Raw genomic sequence first — 20,314 nt, 5'->3', positions numbered from 1 at the left:
GCATCTTGTGGGAGCAAATTCCATAGTTTAACTATGCGCTGAGTAAAGAAGTACTTCCTTTTGTCTGTCCTGAATCTTCCAACATTCAGCTTCTTTGAATGTCCACGAGTTCTAGTACTATGAGAGAGGGAGAAGAACTTTTCTCTATCTACTTTCTCAATGCCATGCATAATTTTATACACTTCTATCATGTCTCCTCTGACCCGCCTTTTCTCTGAACTAAAAAGCCCCAAATGCTGCAACCTTTCCTCGTAAGGGAGTCGCTCCATCCCCTTGATCATTCTGGTTGCCCTCTTCTGAACCTTTTCCAACTCTAGAATATCCTTTTTGAGATGAGGCGACCAGAACTGTACACAGTCTTCCAAATGCAGCCGCAGCATGGATTTATACAACGGCATTATATCGGCTGTTTTATTTTCAATACCTTTCCTAATTATCCCTAGCATGGAATTTGCCTTTTTCACAGCTGCCGCACACTGGGTCGACATTTTCATCGTGCTGTCCACTACAACCCCGAGGTCTCTCTCCTGGTCGGTCACCGCCAGTTCAGACCCCATGAGCGTATATGTGAAATTCAGATTTTTTGCTCCAATATGCATAATTTTACACTTGTTTATATTGAATTGCATTTGCCATTTTTCCGCCCATTCACTCAGTTTGGAGAGATCTTTTTGGAGCTCTTCGCAATCCCTTTTTGTTTTAACAACCCTGAACAATTTAGTGTCGTCAGCAAACTTGGCCACTTGACTGCTCACTCCTAATTCTAGGTCATTAATGAACAAGTTGAAAAGTACAGGTCCGAATACCGATCCTTGAGGGGCTCCACTTTCTACAGCCCTCCATTGGGAGAACTGTCCGTTTATTCCTACTCTCTGCTTTCTGCTTCTTAACCAATTCCTTATCCACAAGAGGACCTCTCCTCTTATTCCATGACTGCTAAGCTTCCTCAGAAGCCTTTGGTGAGGTACCTTGTCAAACAGTTCCTTTGACCTCCATCCTAAAATGCATCTGAACCAGGCCAGGAGTCGATCCCCGTGATGACAGCTGGAGCTGGCAGGCAAATAGCACACTATTTTGTTACTTGGAGTTGATTACTGTGGTAATTTAAAGCAGCAAGGGCGAATGCGATGCCTAGAGGACGTTTGCTGTTTTATACTTACATCCCGCTTTTCTTAGAGAGCCAGTGTGGTGTAGTGGTTAAGGTGTTGGACTAGGACCTGGGAGACCAGGATTCGAATCCCCACATAGCCATGAAGCTCACTGGGTGACCTTGGACCAGTCACTGCCTCTCAGCCTCATGAAACCCCTATTCGTAGGGTCACCATAAGTCGGAATCGACTTGAGAGCAGTACATCTACCTCTCCCACTTTTCTTACTTCATGGAACCCAAAGGCAGTGGCTGCCAGGCTGTCACCCATCCAGGCACTGACCAGCTTAGCTTCAGCAAGGTAATAGCCTCCTGTGCTTTTGGACCGTATCCTTGAACAGGCTGGGATGTACATGCAGCATCAAGCCAACCCTAATCTCTATCAGCACCCACCCCTGATCAGAAGCAGTTGACCTGGCCAGTTCCGCTCCTTGAGCATTTTTGTTCCAGGCGCCGTATGTTGGCCAGACCAGCTGCTTCCAGTGAGGCCCACATCACCCCTCCCAGTACAAGAGGCACTTCCATGTGTTGCTTAGTAATAAGGGAAGCACAGCTTATGCTTTAATTTAATTTATATAAACTATAACAGCCTTTCATTAAAAAATCCCAGAGCAATGTACCAAAGCATGAATAAAATTAATCTACACAACATAAAAATAGAGTTGTGAAACCAACACATAAACATAACAAAACAATGCAAAACCTGCAAAGGTTTAAAAAACAGAGCATTATTCCAGATTTTGCCCTGTGCAGAATGACAAGTCTTTTCTGTTTATTATGTAACATTTTCGTAGACTGCCTTCCAGCCATAATGGCTCTCAGCATGGTTTTACAAAGAAAACAATCTTTGAAGAACCCACAACTGAAACTGTTCAAATCTAAAAATAAGTCTCAAAGCCAGTAACCAAAAAGTGTAATCACACGGCAGCACAATCAGGACGGTATCAGAATAGGCAAACACAACTTGCTCGATCTCATTGCTCGAAGGCTAAGTAGAAAAGGCAAGGTCTCTCCTTGCTTCTGAAAAGAGGGAAGATCGTGCTTGCCAAACCTCCAGTGGAGAGTTCCTGAGAAGAGGGGTGTCAGGATCCCTCCTGTGGTTTCCACCTGTCACGATCCCACCTCAGGGTCCTGGTCCCTTAACGGTTCTCTCACCAGCTCTAGCAAAGATCTCTCAAGATCTCCCCGCTAGGCAGCACCACCAGACACTCCCTGTCAACAATTTTGCCTTGAGACTGTGCCTTAGTCTCCTCCTGGCTTATTGCTATTTTGTGTCTGGGTGCACTTGCAGGCCTCAACCCCCCTGTATCTTTGTGCCTATAAAGAATACAGCCCTGGGTTGCTCTGGATACCTGATGATGTTACACTGTCTCTTCACGCTGCCACCACTGATACTGTTCCCAACCTTGGTATATGCCCTGCCCACCCTTCTGGTCTGTGAAAGCCCAGCCAAGGATCAGGCGTTTTGGTAAACCAAGAAATATTTATATACACAGGGAATAACAAGATTACTTAAAGGTTTAGTCAACAAGCATGTGGTTTCATAAGATGCGTTACTCTTTGTTTCTTAGTCATCAGTATCCTGCCTCACTACCCATCCAATCCAATCCACCCAACAACCCTCTCCGAAACCAACCAAAAACCAACCAACCCTCCGAACCAACTGACCCCCTCTCAGTTGTCATCCTCTCATTTATACCTTCAGACACTCAAGCGCTCAGCCAATCATAATACAACACTCATCAACATTCCAACCCATGTACTTCCCCCTCTCACTCAGTCTACTTACCACGTATACTCTAATAAACCTGCACTTACCATATTTACAGTATATCTACAGGGACATCACAAGGGGCCACCCCAGAAAAAGTTGGAGCAAGTCTTCCTCATAAGAAGACACAGCTGGGCACCCAGCCTGTCCTGCGTCAGGGAGTAAAGATGCTAGGAGTCTGAGACCATGTAGACGGTGAGGTCAAGTCACATTCTGAAGTCAAGTTGTGGGGGGGCTCTACGAGGGAATCCAGTTCCAATAGCAGGCCAAGGTCATACGCATAGGGAAGTCAGGTTCACAGCAAGGAAGCACAGTTGATGGTGGACAGATTAAGATGGTCCGCCCCTGGAGACTAATGGAATTCACTGGATTCCTGAATGCCCTGGGGGAGTTCCCAGTAGATAGAGCAGGCGACCCTGTGGAAGCCCTTGTTACGGTGTGGAACAACGAGATGCATCGGGCTCTTAACATGGTTGCCCCCGAGTGCCCTCTCCAGCATTGTGGAGCCCGGTTTGCACCTTGCTATACCAGTGAACTGAGATCCAGTGTGGTGTAGTGGTTAAGGTGTTGGACTACGACCTGGGAGACCAGGGTTTGAATCCCCACACAGCCATGAAGCTCACTGGGTGACCTTGGGCCAGTCATTCCTCTCAGCCTCAGAGGGAGGCAGTGGTAAATCCCCTCTGAATACCGCTTACCATGAAAACCCTATTCATAGGGTTGCCATAAGTCGGGATCGACTTGAAGGCAGTCCAACACACAACAACATACCAGTGAACTAAGGACAATTAAACAGGCTGGACGACAGCTAGAGCGCAAGTGGCAAGAGACGTGCTGTGAGGCTGATCAGGCACAAGTAAAACATAACCGTGTCTACTGTGTGGCGGTGAGGGCGGCAAAGATGACCTTAAGTAACCGTCCCGTGGAGCTTTTCTGTATTGTCAGCGGTCTGTTGACATCAACTCCAGGAAATGGAGTTTTAGGCCCACTGTGACTTGTTTGCAAGGCACTTTGAGGGTAAAGTTGCTTGTGTCCATAGCCATCTTGATGCGCCCTCCACATCTACTGTAGTCCCCAGTGAGGTGTCCAGTGCAACACCTGCTGCAACTTCTTGGGATCAGTTTCAATTGATAAGGCCTGGTGACATGAATGAGGTGCTTGCGATGATGCAGCCAACATGTCCTCTCCACCCTTGCCCTTCTTGGCTTACTAAAGCTTGCTGAGGGGGAATGACCAAGTGGATCCAGGGTGTGGTCAGTGCATTGTTGCAGGAAGGAGTAGTCCCAGCCATCTGAAATATCCGACCACTCCTGAAAAAGCCCACCCTGGTTGTCCATTGGTTTGTGACAACTACCACTTGGCTGCAAATACCCCGTTCTTAAGGGAAGGTGATTGAGAGGGTCAAGGTGCAGCAATTGCAAATCCTCTTGGATGAAACAGATTATCTTCACCCATACCAGTCTGGGTTCAGGCCTGGCTGTGGAACTGAATTGGCCCTGATGGATGACGTTTATTGGGAGAAAGACAGGGGGAGTGTGACCCTGTTATAATCAGTTGATCTCTTGGTAGCTTTTGATACTGTTGACCATGGTATCCTTCTGAGCAAATTTGGTGAGATGGGTATCGGAGGCATTGTTGTATAGTGGTTCTGATCCTATCTTCACGGTTGTTTCCAGAGAATAGCATTGGGTGACTGTCTTTCGGCCTGCTGGCTGTTGTACTGTGGGGTGTCACAGGGTACCATCTTTCCCCGATGCTGTTTAACATCTATATGAAGCCCTTGGGAGCTATGATCAGGAGATTTGGGCGAAGTATCAGCAGTACACTGATGATACCCAGCTCTATTTCTCTGTAACATCTGAGTCGGGAGAGGCCATGCAAGCCATTGAGCGGTGCCTGAACTGCGTGGTGGGCTGGATGAGGGCCAATAAACTGAGTCTGAATTGTAGCAAGACGGAGGTGCTGTGGGCTGGTGATTCCCAAGTTCGGGTAATTGGTCAGTTGCCTGCTTTGGATGGGGTCATACTCCCTCTGAAAGGGCGGGTTCATCGTCTGGGAGTGCTCCTGCATTTATCTTTGTTGCTAGAGGCCCAGGTGACCTCAATGGCTAGGAGTGCCTTTTACCAGCTTTGGCTGGTAAGGCAGCTGCAGCCATTTCTGGACCAGGATAGCCTAACCACTGTTGTCCACGCACTGGTAACCTCCAGGCTGGATTACTGTAAAGTGGGGACTGCCCTTGAAGTTGGTCCAGAAACTGCAGTTGGTGACAAATGCGGTGGTGCGACTGCTCATTGGGGCAGGGTATTGCCAACATGTCACCCCACTGCTGAAAGAATTGCGCTGGCTGCCCTTTAGCTACTGGGCCAAGTTCAAGCTTCTGGTTTTGGTGTACAAAGCCTTATGCAGATTGGGACCAGGATACCTAAAAGTTTGCCTTACCCCTTATATGCCACTCAATCACTACACTCTGCAGGTGAGGGCCTCTTGCAGATACTACCTTATTAAGACATCTGTTCCACACAACATAGGAAGCAGACCTTTAGTGTGGTGGCACCTACCCTTTGGAATTCCCTCCCCTTAAATATGAGACAGGCACCATCTCTGTTGTCTTTTTGGCACCTAGTGAAGACCTTCCTCTTTCAACAAGCCTTTTAAGCAGAGACCTTATCCCAGCCTGCATCTGTGTTGGAATTGCTTTTTAAGGTGTTTTGTTTCAATATATTTTAAAGTCTGTTGTTAAGATGTGTTTTTAGTGTTGTAGTTAGCTACCCTGGGCTCCTGTTGGGAGGAAGGGCGGGATATAAATTTTAATAATAATAAAGATGGAGTAACAAAAGTTTTTCCAGCAAGTGCTGATGGGTTGGCTCTACTCATGAGGAAGCAGCTCCTCACGGAGTTCTCTAGGAGTTCTTGGCTTTCAGATGGGCATTCCAGCACCTGGCTGCTGCCTGGTCCTCCTGCACGTTCATGCGCTAGCGTGCTCTTGGGCTTGGAGATGACTCGGTTTCTGCCTCTGAGCTCAGGTTTTTTACAGACGGTGGCAGCAGTTGGGATACCGTAAAGCCTGAGGGTCCTGGCTGAGCCTTGCTGCTGTTTGACCCCACCTGTTCCTCCCTTCCGGAAGGACCAGGTCCTCCTCCGATGAGGACTCCTTTGCCGGGAGCATAAGACAACCAATTGTTTCTGGTCTCAGCAACAGTGCCTGTGTAGGCTGCTGGCCTTTCAGGCTTATCTCTGCTGGGGATGTCTGTTTTCCACTTGGGAAAGCGGCATGAGACCCAGGGCTTTGGTGAAGGTACGTCAATGTTGGGTACATTAGGATCCCTCCCTCAAGTATATCTGTGGCACACTCGGGTATGTGGTGCCAGGGTTGTGGTGTAAAGCTGGCACGGGTTTGGGGGAGATATGACAATGTTGGTTTATGGATGGGCTCCTACTGGGAGGAAGGGTGGGATATAAATCAAATAAATAAATAAATCTTCAGTAGAACCCTGATTAGATGTGTCAGTGGGTACCAGCACAGAAGTTGGGCTTTGTCACAAGACAACGCAAAACGTTTTGAAGGGATACAAGATTTGGCCGAAGCTTGGAGCCCCTGCTGCCTTGAAGTTGTGGAGTTTAGATATCGTGTTAAATGTAGCCTCTTGTTTAATGTTAACCCCTCACTGGCTAATGGTTTCCTTTTAACTTGAAGACTTGCGAAAGATGAACCTTGTAGTTTTCCTAGGATAGTAGAGTTGGAATGGGCCCATAAGGCTATTAAGTCCAACCCCGTGCTCAATGCAGGAATCCACATTAAAGCATACCCAACAAGTGGCTGTCCTGTTGCCTCTAGAATGCCTCCAGTGTTGGTGAGCCAACCATCTCCCTAGGTCGTTGGTTCCATTGTCATATTGCTCTTAACAGTTAGGAAGTTTTTCCTGATGTTCAGTCAGAACCCGGCTTCCTGTAACTTGAGCCCGTTATTCTGCTGTGTCCTGCACTCTGGGCTTGAAGAGTGCTATCATATCTCCTCTCAGTCTTTTCTTCTCCAGGCTAAACATGCCCGGTTCTTTCAGTCTCTCCTCATAGGGCTTGGTTTCTAGTCCCCTGATCATCCTTGTTGCCCTCCTCTGAACCCGTTCCAGTTTGTCTGCATCCTTCTTAAAGTGAGTAGTCCAGATTTGGATGCAGTATTCAAGATGAGGCCAGTGCCAAATACAGAGGAAGTAGTATTTCATGTGATTTGCAAATTATACTTCCGTTAATGCAACCTAAAAAAGCTTTTTTTAAAAGATTATTTATTTTGTATACTGCTTCATACTTGAAAAAAGCCTCCAGTTGGTTTACAGTGTTGAAAAAAAATCAAGCCAAATTACACATTTAAAACAATACAAAATGTTTAAAAGAAACAATCTTAAACATTAACATCTTAACATTAACAATAAACATCATAAGAACCAAATTACACATTTAAGGCAATACAAAACATTTTTTAAAAATCTTAAACATTAATATAACCTAAAATAATTAACATAATAAATCATAATCACTACTAACAGATTAAAACACAAATATACCAAGAAGACAAAACAACCATCAAAAACACATGAGTGTGTGTGTACAGGTAGCAGCATCACTCCCACTTCTGCTGCTACCACCTAAACTTACGCTGTCACCAAAAGGTGGGCAACACTACACACTACACACCCCTGGAGCTCCCTCCTTTCACCAGGGAGCACCCACAATCACTCCACCCACACACAACACCCATAACAACAGGGGATAACACCATCCTTGAGGATAATGCACAAAGTGATCTGCAGTAGCACAAGTTGCATGGCCATGGACCTGGGTTTGAAGATGCATCATGTTGAAACCATCCCACGACTATACATTCCTTCCCCACCAGTAGGCTGGCACACTCCATTAGTGCCTTGTGGGCCAGAATCTTGTGCTCAAGTTCATCCTTGGCTGAGAGCCACAGGATGAGAGCCCTTTTGCTTTCACCCTTTGGCTCGTGCCAAGGGCTCGCATCCTTGCCAGGCATGAGGTTAAATTGGGTACCTGGAGAGAAGGAAAAAACACAGCCTTCAGTCAGGGTCCCAGCTGCACCACCTTTCACTAACACACTCAGTACCAGTACCATTTGCCTTTTTTGCAGCCACATCACACTGTTGGCTGATATTCAGCTTGTGATCAACAACAATTCCAAGATCCTTCTCGCATGTCGTATTGCTGAGCCAAGTATCCCCCATCTTATAACTGTGCATTTGGTTTCTTTTTCCTAAGTGTAGAACTTTGGTGTAGTCCCTGTTGTTTTCAGCCCAATGCTCCAGCCTGTCAAGATCACTTGAATTTTGTTTTTGTCCTCTAGGATATTAGCTATCCCCCCCCCCAATTTTATATCATCTGCAAATTTGATAAACGTTTTCTGCACCTCCTCATCTAAGTCATTAATAAAAATGCTGAAGAGCACTGGGCCCAGAACTGAGCCCAGTAGTACCCCGCTTGTTACCTCCCCCAGTTTGAGAAGGAACCATTGATAAGCACTCCTAGTGAATTCTGGAGAAAGAGATTGTTGTGTTTATTCTGGAGTGCCCTTAAGAAGATAGTCCTGACAGTTTGCCTTAACACTGTGGCTGGTAGTTTTTTAATTGGCCAGTTGAGGTGTTCAGGCTGCTGTCAACCATTGAAATAGTAAATGGGGGAATGAATTGCTGCCTGTGTTCTCGTATTGCCATGGACATCGCCCAAACGTAGGCTTTTTTGAAGGCTGTAAAACTTCAAAGAGCCATGGCATTCTCTTGAGGGTGGAGGACACAGGATTCATCCCTTGCTCTAAAAATATTGTCACATGGCATGTTCCTTCCCAGTTCTGGTCTTCTGGTCTGGCAGATTTAAAGAGCTGAGGTGCTGGGACAGTTGACCACAAAGGAAGGGTGACTGGAATAGAAGTGAACAGAAATAGGAGACTCGGAGGTGGTCCGACTGAAAAGGGAAGGGCTCTTGTGCAGTCCGTGTTCATTTCAGTGAGGGTGAGAACTTCAGTGCTCAGGCCAGCTTCCTGATGGACGGTGCCCCCATGTTAATTAGGGGATGTGTGCGTGTGTGTGTGTTAGCATTTCGATGTTCTCTCTGGCACACAAAGGGCCGATGGGGTCATAAGTCTCACGTGCTGTGTCCAAAACAGACAAGGGTAATTCTTGTGCTGCATCGTGTTTCGATGTGCATGTGTCTGTTTGTTTCATTTCCAAGACTAGTTTTCGAAGAATTAGGATACTTCTTCAGCAAGGCATGTGGTAACATAAAGAGCAAAAGGGACTGGAGATTACAGAAGGCCTGAAGCTTTGCCTCTTGGCCTTTGGAAGCTCTTCTAGGCCCTCTTCTGCTCGGCATTGCTCCCATGATCTTAAGCTTTTCCCAGTTACTGTAGAAGCTAGAGATTTGATGAAGTAGGAGGAAGAGTGTGTGCTTTTGATGCTGTCAGCAAACCAGAATTGGTTCTAGCTGCCAAACGTTGAGTTACGACATGAGAAGCCAAACTCCCCTGTGGTGCAGGCAGCCCCTCATCCATGGAACCTGGCCCCTCATCCCCAGATTGAGCCTGGTCTGAGCTTCCGAGTCATCCTCTGAGGAATCCTTGGGCTGAGACATACATACATACACGGGGAGAGGGAGAGAGAAGATTCATGCATGTTTGCTCATTAGAGCAAAGTTAGTCACATGTTGTGTTGCATCTAGTTTGGCCCTCATTGGTAAAAACAAGCCACTGCTGTAGTTTACTTAAGTCAGTCATTCCCAAATTGCATGGCATGATGATACTGCTTGTACACAGCAGGAAATTAAATAAATGCTCTGATGATCCCGAGGCCATCCAAAAAGGCTGCTTGCTGGGTATGTGTATGAGTCATCACAGTTCTAGCCTTGTCACTTTCCAGTCAGTGTCCTCTTGGGGGTATGGAGGTAGAAATCTGACACATTTGTGCAGTAGATGTGATTGGATTCTTCAGCAGAATCGCCCACACTTGGAGGAGGCTGCCTGTTGCATCTATGTGTGAGTGACTGTTCTAGAAGGCCCTTCAGATCAGAAACCATGCAGCAAAATGGGGGTGGAGGTGGGGAGAGAGACGGGTTCCTCCGTGGTGAGTAATTCTTCCTTTTTCATGTTAAGATGACATGTGCCTAAGCCCTCAGCACTGACTCTGAAGTTGGCATCAGTCGCTTTCCAGTGGGGTGTCACTGACCACTCTCTGGGCTGCATGCTTAAATGTTGCTGGTGGTGCTGAACAGTTTCCCTTCCCAAGCATCGTGTTGTGGGGTTCCAGCCAGCCCTCTTTGTCCCATCACACGGAGAGGCCTTTGCTGTCAGACTGCAGACGCCAGCATGAACATTAGCAGAACTGTGGAATGTCTCCCAACTTTGTCCATGATCTGTTCTCTGAAGATTTGATTACTGTGTGGATTCCAGATCATGGCCCGTGTGTGGCTAGCAACTTTTTTTTTTTTCATTTTTAGAGTTTATAGCAGCTGTCAAGCTCTTATAAACAGTGTGAACCCACGTGTTCTTGCAGCCACAGGAATGAGGAGGCTGCACCCCAAGCAAAAAGCAACCTGGTTTTAATCTGTCTTCCACTTGCTGCAATGCCTTTTGGTTTCTGCCTAGCTGGGAAGGTCTGCATCTCCCCACACCCCACACAAAGTGCTGAAAGAAGCTTAAGCACCACACCTCGTGTTCTGCTGGAGTATTTTAGGCTTTTTATGTGTTCCCTCCCTTCCTCATGAGCAGAATGTTGTACCAGAGGAAGACTTTGGCACCCTGAGAAGTGCAGTTATTAGGAAGAGCTGTAAAACTTTCGTCTTTGGGCTGGCATTCAACATCTGGATTAAGGTGGCATGTGGTGGGAGGCTAACTTTAATTTCCCTGGTGGGCTGGACTTTTGTCTGTGTGTCATTTTCCAAATTGTTTGCCCACCCTGAGCCCCCAGGAAGGGATGGAAGAGAGGAATTAAACTCTATAACTTTTTAAACAACCAAACAAAAAATTCTGGCCTATGTGTTTCCATTATCGGGAAGGGGCCAATTTGAACACATTTGTTTAATATTTAGTTCTCTGCCATCGCCAATGACCGTTCCAGTGCCGAGGATGTCTTCTAAAAATGATGTTAGCATGTGCTGTAGATTTCTCCAAGTGTCAGACTCTGCCCTCAGGTCTGTAGATGTTAAATATCTACCAATTAGATGCCAACATTTGTCATGAGACCTTGGTGGGCAGTTTGTCTAGGCAAAGTTATGGTAGGAGGGAGCAATTCTGCCCCGGAGAAGTGATGTGGGAGCAAATGGTTAACCTGCACTTCCTCATCAAACCATTTCCCCCAACACACACATTGTACAGGACTGTGGGGAGGTGATAAAGTGTTACAAGTACCCCTCTTTTTTCTGTTAATTTTAAATTACTTACTCTTCCTAAAGGAGATCTGCAAAACGATATAAAATAAAAACAAATAATAATAACAATAACAATAATAACAATAATAACAATAACAACAACAACAATAATAATAATAATAATAATTTAATTTTTAGGCCGCCTATCTGGCCGAAGCCACTCTAGGCGGCGTACATATTAAATTCAATAAAATACAAAATACAGTAAATACAATAAAATACAAATAATCAACAGTGACAGAATAGCAGCAATTGTAATACATAGCAGCGGGGATTGAGTATATAATTAGCCCATCCCGATAGTCTCAAAGGCCTGACCAAACAGCCAAGTTTTTAAGGCTCGGCGGAAGGTATCCAGGGAAGGGGCATGTCGAAGATCGAACGGGAGGGAATTCCAGAGAGTGGGGGCCGCCACCGAAAAAGCCCTCTCTCTAGTCCCCACCAACCTAACTACTTTTGTTGGTGGGATTGAGAGAAGGCCCTGCGTGGCGGATCTTGTCGGGCGGCATAGTTGGTGACGCTGGAGGTGCTCCTTCAGATAAACCGGGCCGAAACCATATAGGGATTTAAAGGTTAACACCAACACCTTGAATTGGGCCCGGAAAACTACTGGAAGCCAGTGTAGATTAAATAATACTGGTGTAATATGATCACGGCGATGGCTGTTTGTAAGTAAACGAGCCGCCGCATTCTGTACCAGTTGAAGTTTCCGGACCGTTTTCAAGGGTAACCCCACGTAGAGCGCATTGCAGTAGTCTAATCGAGAGGTGACCAGGGCAGAAAACAGAAAAGCTTGCTGCAACCCAAATAACTAGGCAGGCACAAAAGCCTGATTGAACAGAAACGTTTTTGATGTCCTCCTAAACACAATCTGTGAAGAAGCCATTCAGATCTCCCAGGTGGGGAGAGTTCCAGAGGCGCAGGGGCCACCACTGGAAGGAACCTTTTGTGAGTTGTCACCTTATGAATAGCTGAAGGGCCTGTGTCAGAGATCTCGGCTCTCGAGCAGGATAATGTGAAGGAGTGTAGTCCTTCAGGTAACTTGGCCCCAAACCATTTAGGACTTTATAGGTCAAAACCAGCATGTTGGATTGCACTCAGACAGCAAATGCCCTTGGTTGAAAAAGCGGGTGAAGGGAGTTACATGAGCCTCCCCCGTCCCCAGTAAAAAATCTGGCTACAGCATTCTGATCGAATTGAAGGTAGCTCCCTGCAGAGTGTATTATTTATTTATTTATTGCACTTGTATACCACCCCATAGCTGAAGCTCTCTGGGCGGTTTACAGCAATCAAAAACATTAAAACAAATATGCAATTTAAAACACATATTTTAAAATTTAAAACAATATAAAAACAATTTAAAACACATGCTAAAATGCCTGGGAGAAGAGGAAAGTCTTGACTTAGCCCCGAAAAGATAACAGTGTTGGCGCCAAGCACATCTTGTCAGGAAGATCATTCCATATCACAGTGTTCTAGAATTTATTAATACCCCAATAATATTTTAATCACAGTTCAGTGATAAAGCACACGCTTTGCCTGCGAAAGGTTGCCAGTTCAGTGCTTGACATCTCCAGGTACAGCTGGTGAAGAATCCTGTCCTGCAATCCTGGAGGGCTGTTGCCAGTTAGGGGAGATGATTCTGAGCTAGGTGGACCAGTGATCTGACTCTGAATAAGGCAGGCCCTATGTGTTCCTGCCCTGTGCTGGAGGGCATGTGGGCAACACCTGGCGAAGTTCCTCAGGCTAGTGAAGTTCCTTGCTTACAGAGTGGCACAGGCCATAGTGGACCCATCACGTCTCTGCAGAAAATGCTCCTCTTACAGGGCTTAGCTTCAGAAGCTTTTCAGTCTCAGAGAACACGGACAGGGACATTTGGGGATTTACATCAGTGTCTTCTGAAATCCCCAAATGTCCCTGTCCGTGTTCTCTGAGACTGAAAAGCTTCTGAAGCTAAGCCCTGTAGGGGTGCACACTGAGGAGATGGGGTAGCTAGGTGATGGAGCATTTAAAGTCCTTCTTGGTCTTACCACCACCACCCCCAAAAAAAATTGTAAAGAGAATTCAAACCCATCCAGTGAAATTAATACTGCATGCGTGTCAGTCAGTTTCCTTGTTTTCTTTCATCACCAGCTTGTACGGAAACACTGTTCCATTCATTACTCTAAAGCAATTCTACACATGCAGAGGAATCGGCTTAGGAAGGAATCACATTAGCGGCTTCCATATTTTGGTTTGATTTATTAGAGAAAATTGAGTAAGAGGAGGAATCGTATCCTGCCTTCGGAACATACTTTCTGCCTTTGTCCAGAAATGCACTGGTTGGCCTTATTTGTCTGCAGTACTCGGTGTTTCCTTAGTATGGAAGGCAAGAGGGAAATGGCAGCCTCTGCTGCTTATAGAGGTATTGGGCTGCTGTTACTGTCTCTCCTGATTCATGTCATCCTGAGTAAACGCTTGATCAGATGGCTACACCAAGATGGCTCCAAATCCGTATATTTGGAAAACTGAAAGGAAAGGAGAATAGCAGTGTGTCTATTGCACATACACTTCTTAGATAACCAGAAATCAGGTTGTTTAAAATGCTATAGAAAGATTACTTTTGTGTTTACGTCTGTGTGCTTGGACTTCCCTGTATGTTGATGGGTTGTGTTCTGTACTATGCTTTGATTGTTGCGTTTCAAACCTTTCGTCTCTTTCTCTCTCACAGGTCAGCCAGTTCAGGCAACTTTATTCCAAAGTCATCAGTGATAAACATGATGATGTGATGGCCAAGTTTGGAGCAATCCTAGCTCAAGGCATACTGGATGCAGGTAACTTCTGCTGCTACAACGAGTTGCTGGGTTCAGTCTATTCTTTTTTTTAAAAAAAAAAATCATTCGTTCAACTCGCTGAACATATCCGTTGAGCAAGTAGACTTGCGCAAAGCCCAATACAAGGTTTTCCTTAGCCAAGCTAACTTCTCAAACGGAACATGCATTTTTGCAGTTGTCCTGTTTTCCTTTAAGTATTTTGATTGATTATGAAATATCAGTCTATTTGTATAGCCTGATCAATATACATGGCATGACTGTCCATCTTGTGTGCTCTTGTTAAGTGAGCCATTGTGCCCTTCGACATTCAGAGCTCTGTCTTGAAGCATTTGTGGTCATCGCTGTTGCCATTTCCACAGGCCAGCTTTTTAACAGGATCCTGGCACTTTCTATGCAGAGGAATGCTGGTGGCAGATTTGTTAATAACTAACAGTGGTGCGCTTGGCACCTTCTGTACAGTTTTTGGCAAATGCTAATGGCACACCTCTTTACCCTGGCCTTTGGCACTTGAGATGTATGTTTTCAGGACCCATGCTATTCCTGTGATTGTAATTTGTTTTACTTGGGACTTGCTGGTGAACGGTGGAAAATAAGTTTAATAACAATACATAGCATTTGCAAGGAACATGCAAAGTGCTTCATTATCTCAGTAATCTTTACAACAGCCCTTTAAGATATAGGGCCTAAAAACATAAGAAGGAGCTCTGCTAGATCAGTCCAAAGGCCCATGTAATCTATCATCCTCACAGTGGCCAACCAGATGCCTCATTTGGGAAGCCCACAAGCAGGGTGTGAGTGCAACATCACTCTTGGCACTTATGATTCCTAGCAACTGGTATTCAGAGGCAACCACTTTCAACAGTGGAGGTAGTACGCAGTAGCCATTGATAGCCTTTATGCTCCATAGATTTGTCTAAACGCCTTTGAAAGCCATCCATGTTGGAGGCCATCACCTCATTATGCTGAAGCTTGAAAGAGGCAGAGAGCTGTGTGGAGGAGGCCTTCAGGGACGTTATAGCTGTGTCCCACTCCAATGATGATAGCTCTCCTGCTATCATGGAGAACGATGGTCTCGGGGAAGGAGAGCATCCAGCTGAGGAAGAGGGAAATGATCCCTTAGAAGGGACCCATTCCTTGGGGGATGAGCAGCTATCCTCTCGTGCCGAGGATATATCTCCAGGGGGTGGAGGGATCCTTGTAGTGGGTGATTCGATCATTAGGAACATAGACAGTGGGGTGTGTGATGGGCATGTAGACCGCAAGGTGTTTTGCCTGCCTGGTGCGAAGGTTGCGGATATCGCCTGTCGTTTAGATAGTTTGGTAGACAGTGCTGGGAAGGAGTCAGTGGTCGTGGTGCACGTTGGCACCAACGACATGGGGAAATGCAGCCGTGAGGTCCTGGAAGCAAAATTTAGGATGCTGAAAGCCAGGACCTCCAAGGTGGCTTTCTCTGAAATGCTACCGGTTCCACGCGCAGGACCAGCCAGACAGGCCCAGCTTTGCAGTCTCAATGCATGGATGAGACGATGGTGTTGGGTGGAAGGGTTTGGATTTGTTAGGCACTGGGGAACATTTTGGGACAAGCCGGGCCTGTACAAAAGGGACGGGCTCCACTTGAACCAGAATGGAACCAGACTGCTGGCACTTAAAATTAAAAAGGTGGCAGAGCAGCTTTTAAACTGATTGAGGGGGGAAACCCGACAGGAGCTGAGGAAGGTCCGGTTCGGAATAAACCTCCCCCCTGGGATAAAAACCAAAGAAATGATGAAATTTTAAAAGGGGTAGTCCTAGAAGTAGGCATTGTGAGAGCAGGGGCACAGGATATAAATTCAGAAGAGCAAAATAACCACAGGCCAAACCACAAGTGCCAAAGACACTTGAAGAGAGACACTGCTTACAAGTGCCTGTATGCTAATGCTAGGAGCCTGCGAACCAAGATGGGAGAACTGGAGTGCTTGGTCTTAGAGGAGAGCATTGATATAGTGAGCATAACGGAGACCTGGTGGAATGGAGAAAACCAGTGGGATACGGTTATCCCTGGATATAAACTATATCGGAAGGACAGGGCAGGACGTATTGGTGGCGGAGTCGCTCTATACGTGAAAGAAGGCATTGAATCCAGCAAGCTCGAAACCCCAAAAGAGGTGGACTCCTCCACAGAATCGTTGTGGGTGGCGATACCATGCCCCAGGAGGGACTTAATACTGGGATCAAAATGCTCAGGGAGACCTTGAGATGAGATATGAAATTGAGGAAGCATTCAAACTAGGAAATGTGTAGTAATGGGTGACTTCAACTACCCGGACATAGACTGGCCGCATATGTGTTCCAGCCACGACAAAGAAGCAAAATTTCTAGATATTCTAAATGACTATTCCCTTGACCAGTTGGTCATGGAACCGACCAGAGGGTCGGCAACCCTGGACTTAATCCTCAGTGGGGACCGGGACCTGGTGCGAGATGTAAGTGTTGTTGAACCGATTGGGAACAGTGACCACAGTGCTATTAAATTAAACATACATGTAACTGGCCAATTGCCAAGAAAATCCAACACGGTCACATTTGACTTCAAAAGAGGAAACTTCACAAAAATGAGGGGATTGGTAAAAAGAAAGCTGAAAAACAAAGTCCAGAGGGTCACATCACTCGAAAATGCTTGGAAGTTGTTTAAAAACACTATATTAGAAGCTCAACTGGAGTGCATACCGCAGATCAGAAAAGGTACCGCCAGGGCCAAGAAGATGCCAGCATGGTTAACGAGCAAAGTCAAGGAAGCTCTTAGAGGCAAAAAGTCTTCCTTCAGAAAATGGAAGTCTTGTCCAAATGAAGAAAATAAAAAAGAACATAAACTCTGGCAAAAGAAATGCAAGAAGACAATAAGGGATGCTAAAAAAGAATTTGAGGAGCACATTGCTAAGAACATAAAAACCAACAAAAATTCTATAAATACATTCAAAGCAGGAGACCATCTAGGGAGGCGATTGGACCCTTGGATGATAAGGGAGTCAAAGGTGTACTAAAGAACAATAAGGAGATTGCAGAGAAGCTAAATGAATTCTTTGCATCTGTCTTCACAGTGGAAGATATAGGGCAGATCCCTGAACCTGAACTAACCTTTGCAGGAAGGGATTCTGAGGAACTGAGACAAGTAGTGGTAACGAGAGAGGAAGTTCTAAGCTTAATGGACAATATAAAAACTGACAAATCACCGGGCCCGGATGGCATCCACCCGAGAGTTCTCAAAGAACTCAAATGTGAAATTGCTGATCTGCTAACTAAAATATGTAACTTGTCCCTCGGGTCCTCCTCCGTGCCTGAGGACTGGAAAGTGGCAAATGTAATGCCAATCTTCAAAAAGGGATCCAGAGGGGATCCCGGAAATTACAGGCCAGTTAGCTTAACTTCTCTCCCTGGAAAACTGGTAGAAAGTATTATTAAAGCTAGATTAACTAAGCACATAGAAGAACAAGCCTTGATGAAGCAGAGCCAGCATGGCTTCTGCAAGGGAAAGTCCTGTCTCAGTAACCTATTAGAATTCTTTGAGAGTGTCAACAAGCATATAGATAGAGGTGATCCAGTGGACATAGTGTACTTAGACTTTCAAAAAGCGTTTGACAAGGTACCTCACCAAAGACTTCTGAGGAAGCTTAGCAGTCATGGAATAAGAGGAGAGGTCCTCTTGTGGATAAGGAATTGGTTAAGAAGCAGAAAGCAGAGAGTAGGAATAAACGGACAGTTCTCCCAATGGAGGGAGTAGAAAGTGGAGTCCTTCAAGGATCGGTATTGGGACCTGTACTTTTCAACTTGTTCATTAATGACCTAGAATTAGGACTGAGCAGTGAAGTGGCCAAGTTTGCTGACGACACTAAATTGTTCAGGGTTGTTAAAACAAAAAGGGATTGTGAAGAGCTCCAAAAAGACCTCTCCAAACTGAGTGAATGGGTGGAAAAATGGCAAATGCAATTCAATATAAACAAGTGTAAAATTATGCATATTGGAGCAAAAAATCTGAATTTCACATATACGCTCATGGGGTCTGAACTGGCGGTGACCGACCAGGAGAGAGACCTCAGGGTTGTAGTGGACAGCATGATGAAACTGTCAACCCAGTGTGCGGCAGCTGTGAAAAAGGCAAATTCCATGCTAGCGATAATTAGGAAAGGTATTGAAAATAAAACAGCCGATATCATCATGCCGTTGTATAAATCTATGGTGCGGCCGCATTTGGAATACTGTGCACAGTTCTGGTCGCCTCATCTCAAAAAGGATATTATAGAGTTGGAAAAGGTTCAGAAGAGGGCAACCAGAATGATCAAGGGGATGGAGCGACTCCCTTACGAGGAAAGGTTGCAGCATTTGGGGCTTTTTAGTTTAGAGAAAAGACGGGTCAGAGGAGACATGATAGAAGTGTATAAAATTATGCATGGCATTGAGAAAGTGGATAGAGAAAAGTTCTTCTCCCTTTCTCATAATACTAGAACTCGTGGACATTCAAAGAAGCTGAATGTTGGAAGATTCAGGACAGACAAAAGGAAGTACTTCTTTACTCAGCGCATAGTTAAACTATGGAATTTGCTCCCACAAGATGCAGTAATGGCCACCAGCTTGGACGGCTTTAAAAGAAGATTAGACAAATTCATGGAGGACAGGGCTATCAATGGCTACTAGCCATGATGGCTGTGCTGTGCCACCCTAGTCAGAGGCAGCATGCTTCTGAAAACCAGTTGCCGGAAGCCTCAGGAGGGGAGAGTGTTCTTGCACTCGGGTCCTGCTTGCGGGCTTCCCCCAGGCACCTGGTTGGCCACTGTGAGAACAGGATGCTGGACTAGATGGGCCTCTGGCCTGATCCAGCAGGCTCTTCTTACGTTCTTATGAGATGCTGGTTTGCCTAAGACTACCTTATGGAATTCATGGCAGCTTCAAACATTTAAACATCTGCAAGGGACAACGGTAGTTCTTGGGAAACCTCAGTTTCAATCTTGCATTAAACTCTTACACCCAACCTGTAATTGCTGCCCGTCCTGCTTTGAATGTCTTTTGTCACAATTGTAAACAGGGCTTTTCATTAGTCGCTCGAGTTGTTAAAAGCACTGATAGCACATCAGTAATGTGAAGAGCCAAATGAGATTCTGCCTTTTGGATTTTTATTGCATGCATGAATCACTTGGCTGACATATCCTGAAATTGAACCTGCCTCGGGTTGTTGGTTGTCTGAATGAACAGGGTTGACCTTTCTTCTCAGGGAAGATTATCTCAGGTTCTCCCTACATTGTCATCGGCAAGAAGATGTATAGCTGTCTGCTGATGGAAAAGTGTGATTCTGTGTTTGAGGGATAGAGGTATAGTAGCTTAGATCTTGGGGACCTTATTTCTCAGCTCCCATAAAGCGTTCCTCGGCCATAAAGTTCCACGTGACTTGGGATTGTATTCAACCACATTTTACCCATGGAAGTTAATGGACCTAAGTAATTGTTACTTATTTCCATGCATTTATTCTGAGTAAAAGTTGAAGATATCCTTTGAGATTCAGAGCCACTTCATAAAGTTACAGGGAAGGGCAACTAGAAATCTCTGTGCCTGTAACTCAGCCTTTCCCAGCTCTGTGCCCTCCAGATTTTTTGAACTATAGTTCCCATAAGCCCCAGCCAGCACAATTTTGGCAGCTGAATCTTGGTTAGAGGTGAGAGACTTGACCAGGTGACCAGAGCAGGCCAGAAAGGAAAAAACTGGGAGACTACCAGTGCATGATCCAGGTATTAGTCAAGGGAATAGAAATGGTGGTGGCTGGTTTTTTTGCAAAATTGTCCAGGGAAAAGCAACATGATTGGCAACAGACAGAATGTAAGGAGCAAAAGAGAGGGCAAATAAATCACCTCCTGCTTCTGAGCAGGGTGCCTTGTGGAAAAATTATACATCCCCAGGTTCACTGCAAGGGTTTTAGTATGCAGTAACTTGGCTTTGAAAGTGGCAAAATGTGGGTGTTTGGGTGAGGAAAAATCCCTCCTTACCAGTTGGGCACAAATCAGTCTTGAATGAGAAGTCCTAGTGATCCTGGTGGTGGTGGTGGTTTTTAAATTGCTTTGAAGCCCTCTTTCCACCCCTGTCCCTTCAGCCCCTGGCGATTCTTCTGAAGGTGAGCAGCTCTGCAGGATCCCA

General features: G+C 45.6%; 1 protein-coding gene across 1 annotated transcript in view; it reads left to right on the top strand.

Annotated features, from left to right (window-relative positions):
• PSMD1 (proteasome 26S subunit, non-ATPase 1) overlaps positions 1 to 20,314 on the top strand; it is a 132,411-nt gene that overhangs the window by 96,095 nt on the left and 16,002 nt on the right. The window contains exon 19 of the mRNA XM_061637548.1: positions 14,056 to 14,158. Coding sequence (XP_061493532.1) covers positions 14,056 to 14,158 — 103 coding nt within the window. The remainder of the gene's footprint in view (positions 1 to 14,055; positions 14,159 to 20,314) is intronic.

The sequence above is a fragment of the Rhineura floridana genome, chromosome 7 (assembly GCF_030035675.1).
Source record: "Rhineura floridana isolate rRhiFlo1 chromosome 7, rRhiFlo1.hap2, whole genome shotgun sequence".
Taxonomy (NCBI): domain Eukaryota; kingdom Metazoa; phylum Chordata; class Lepidosauria; order Squamata; family Rhineuridae; genus Rhineura; species Rhineura floridana.
This window is presented reverse-complemented; position numbering and strand designations above follow the sequence as displayed.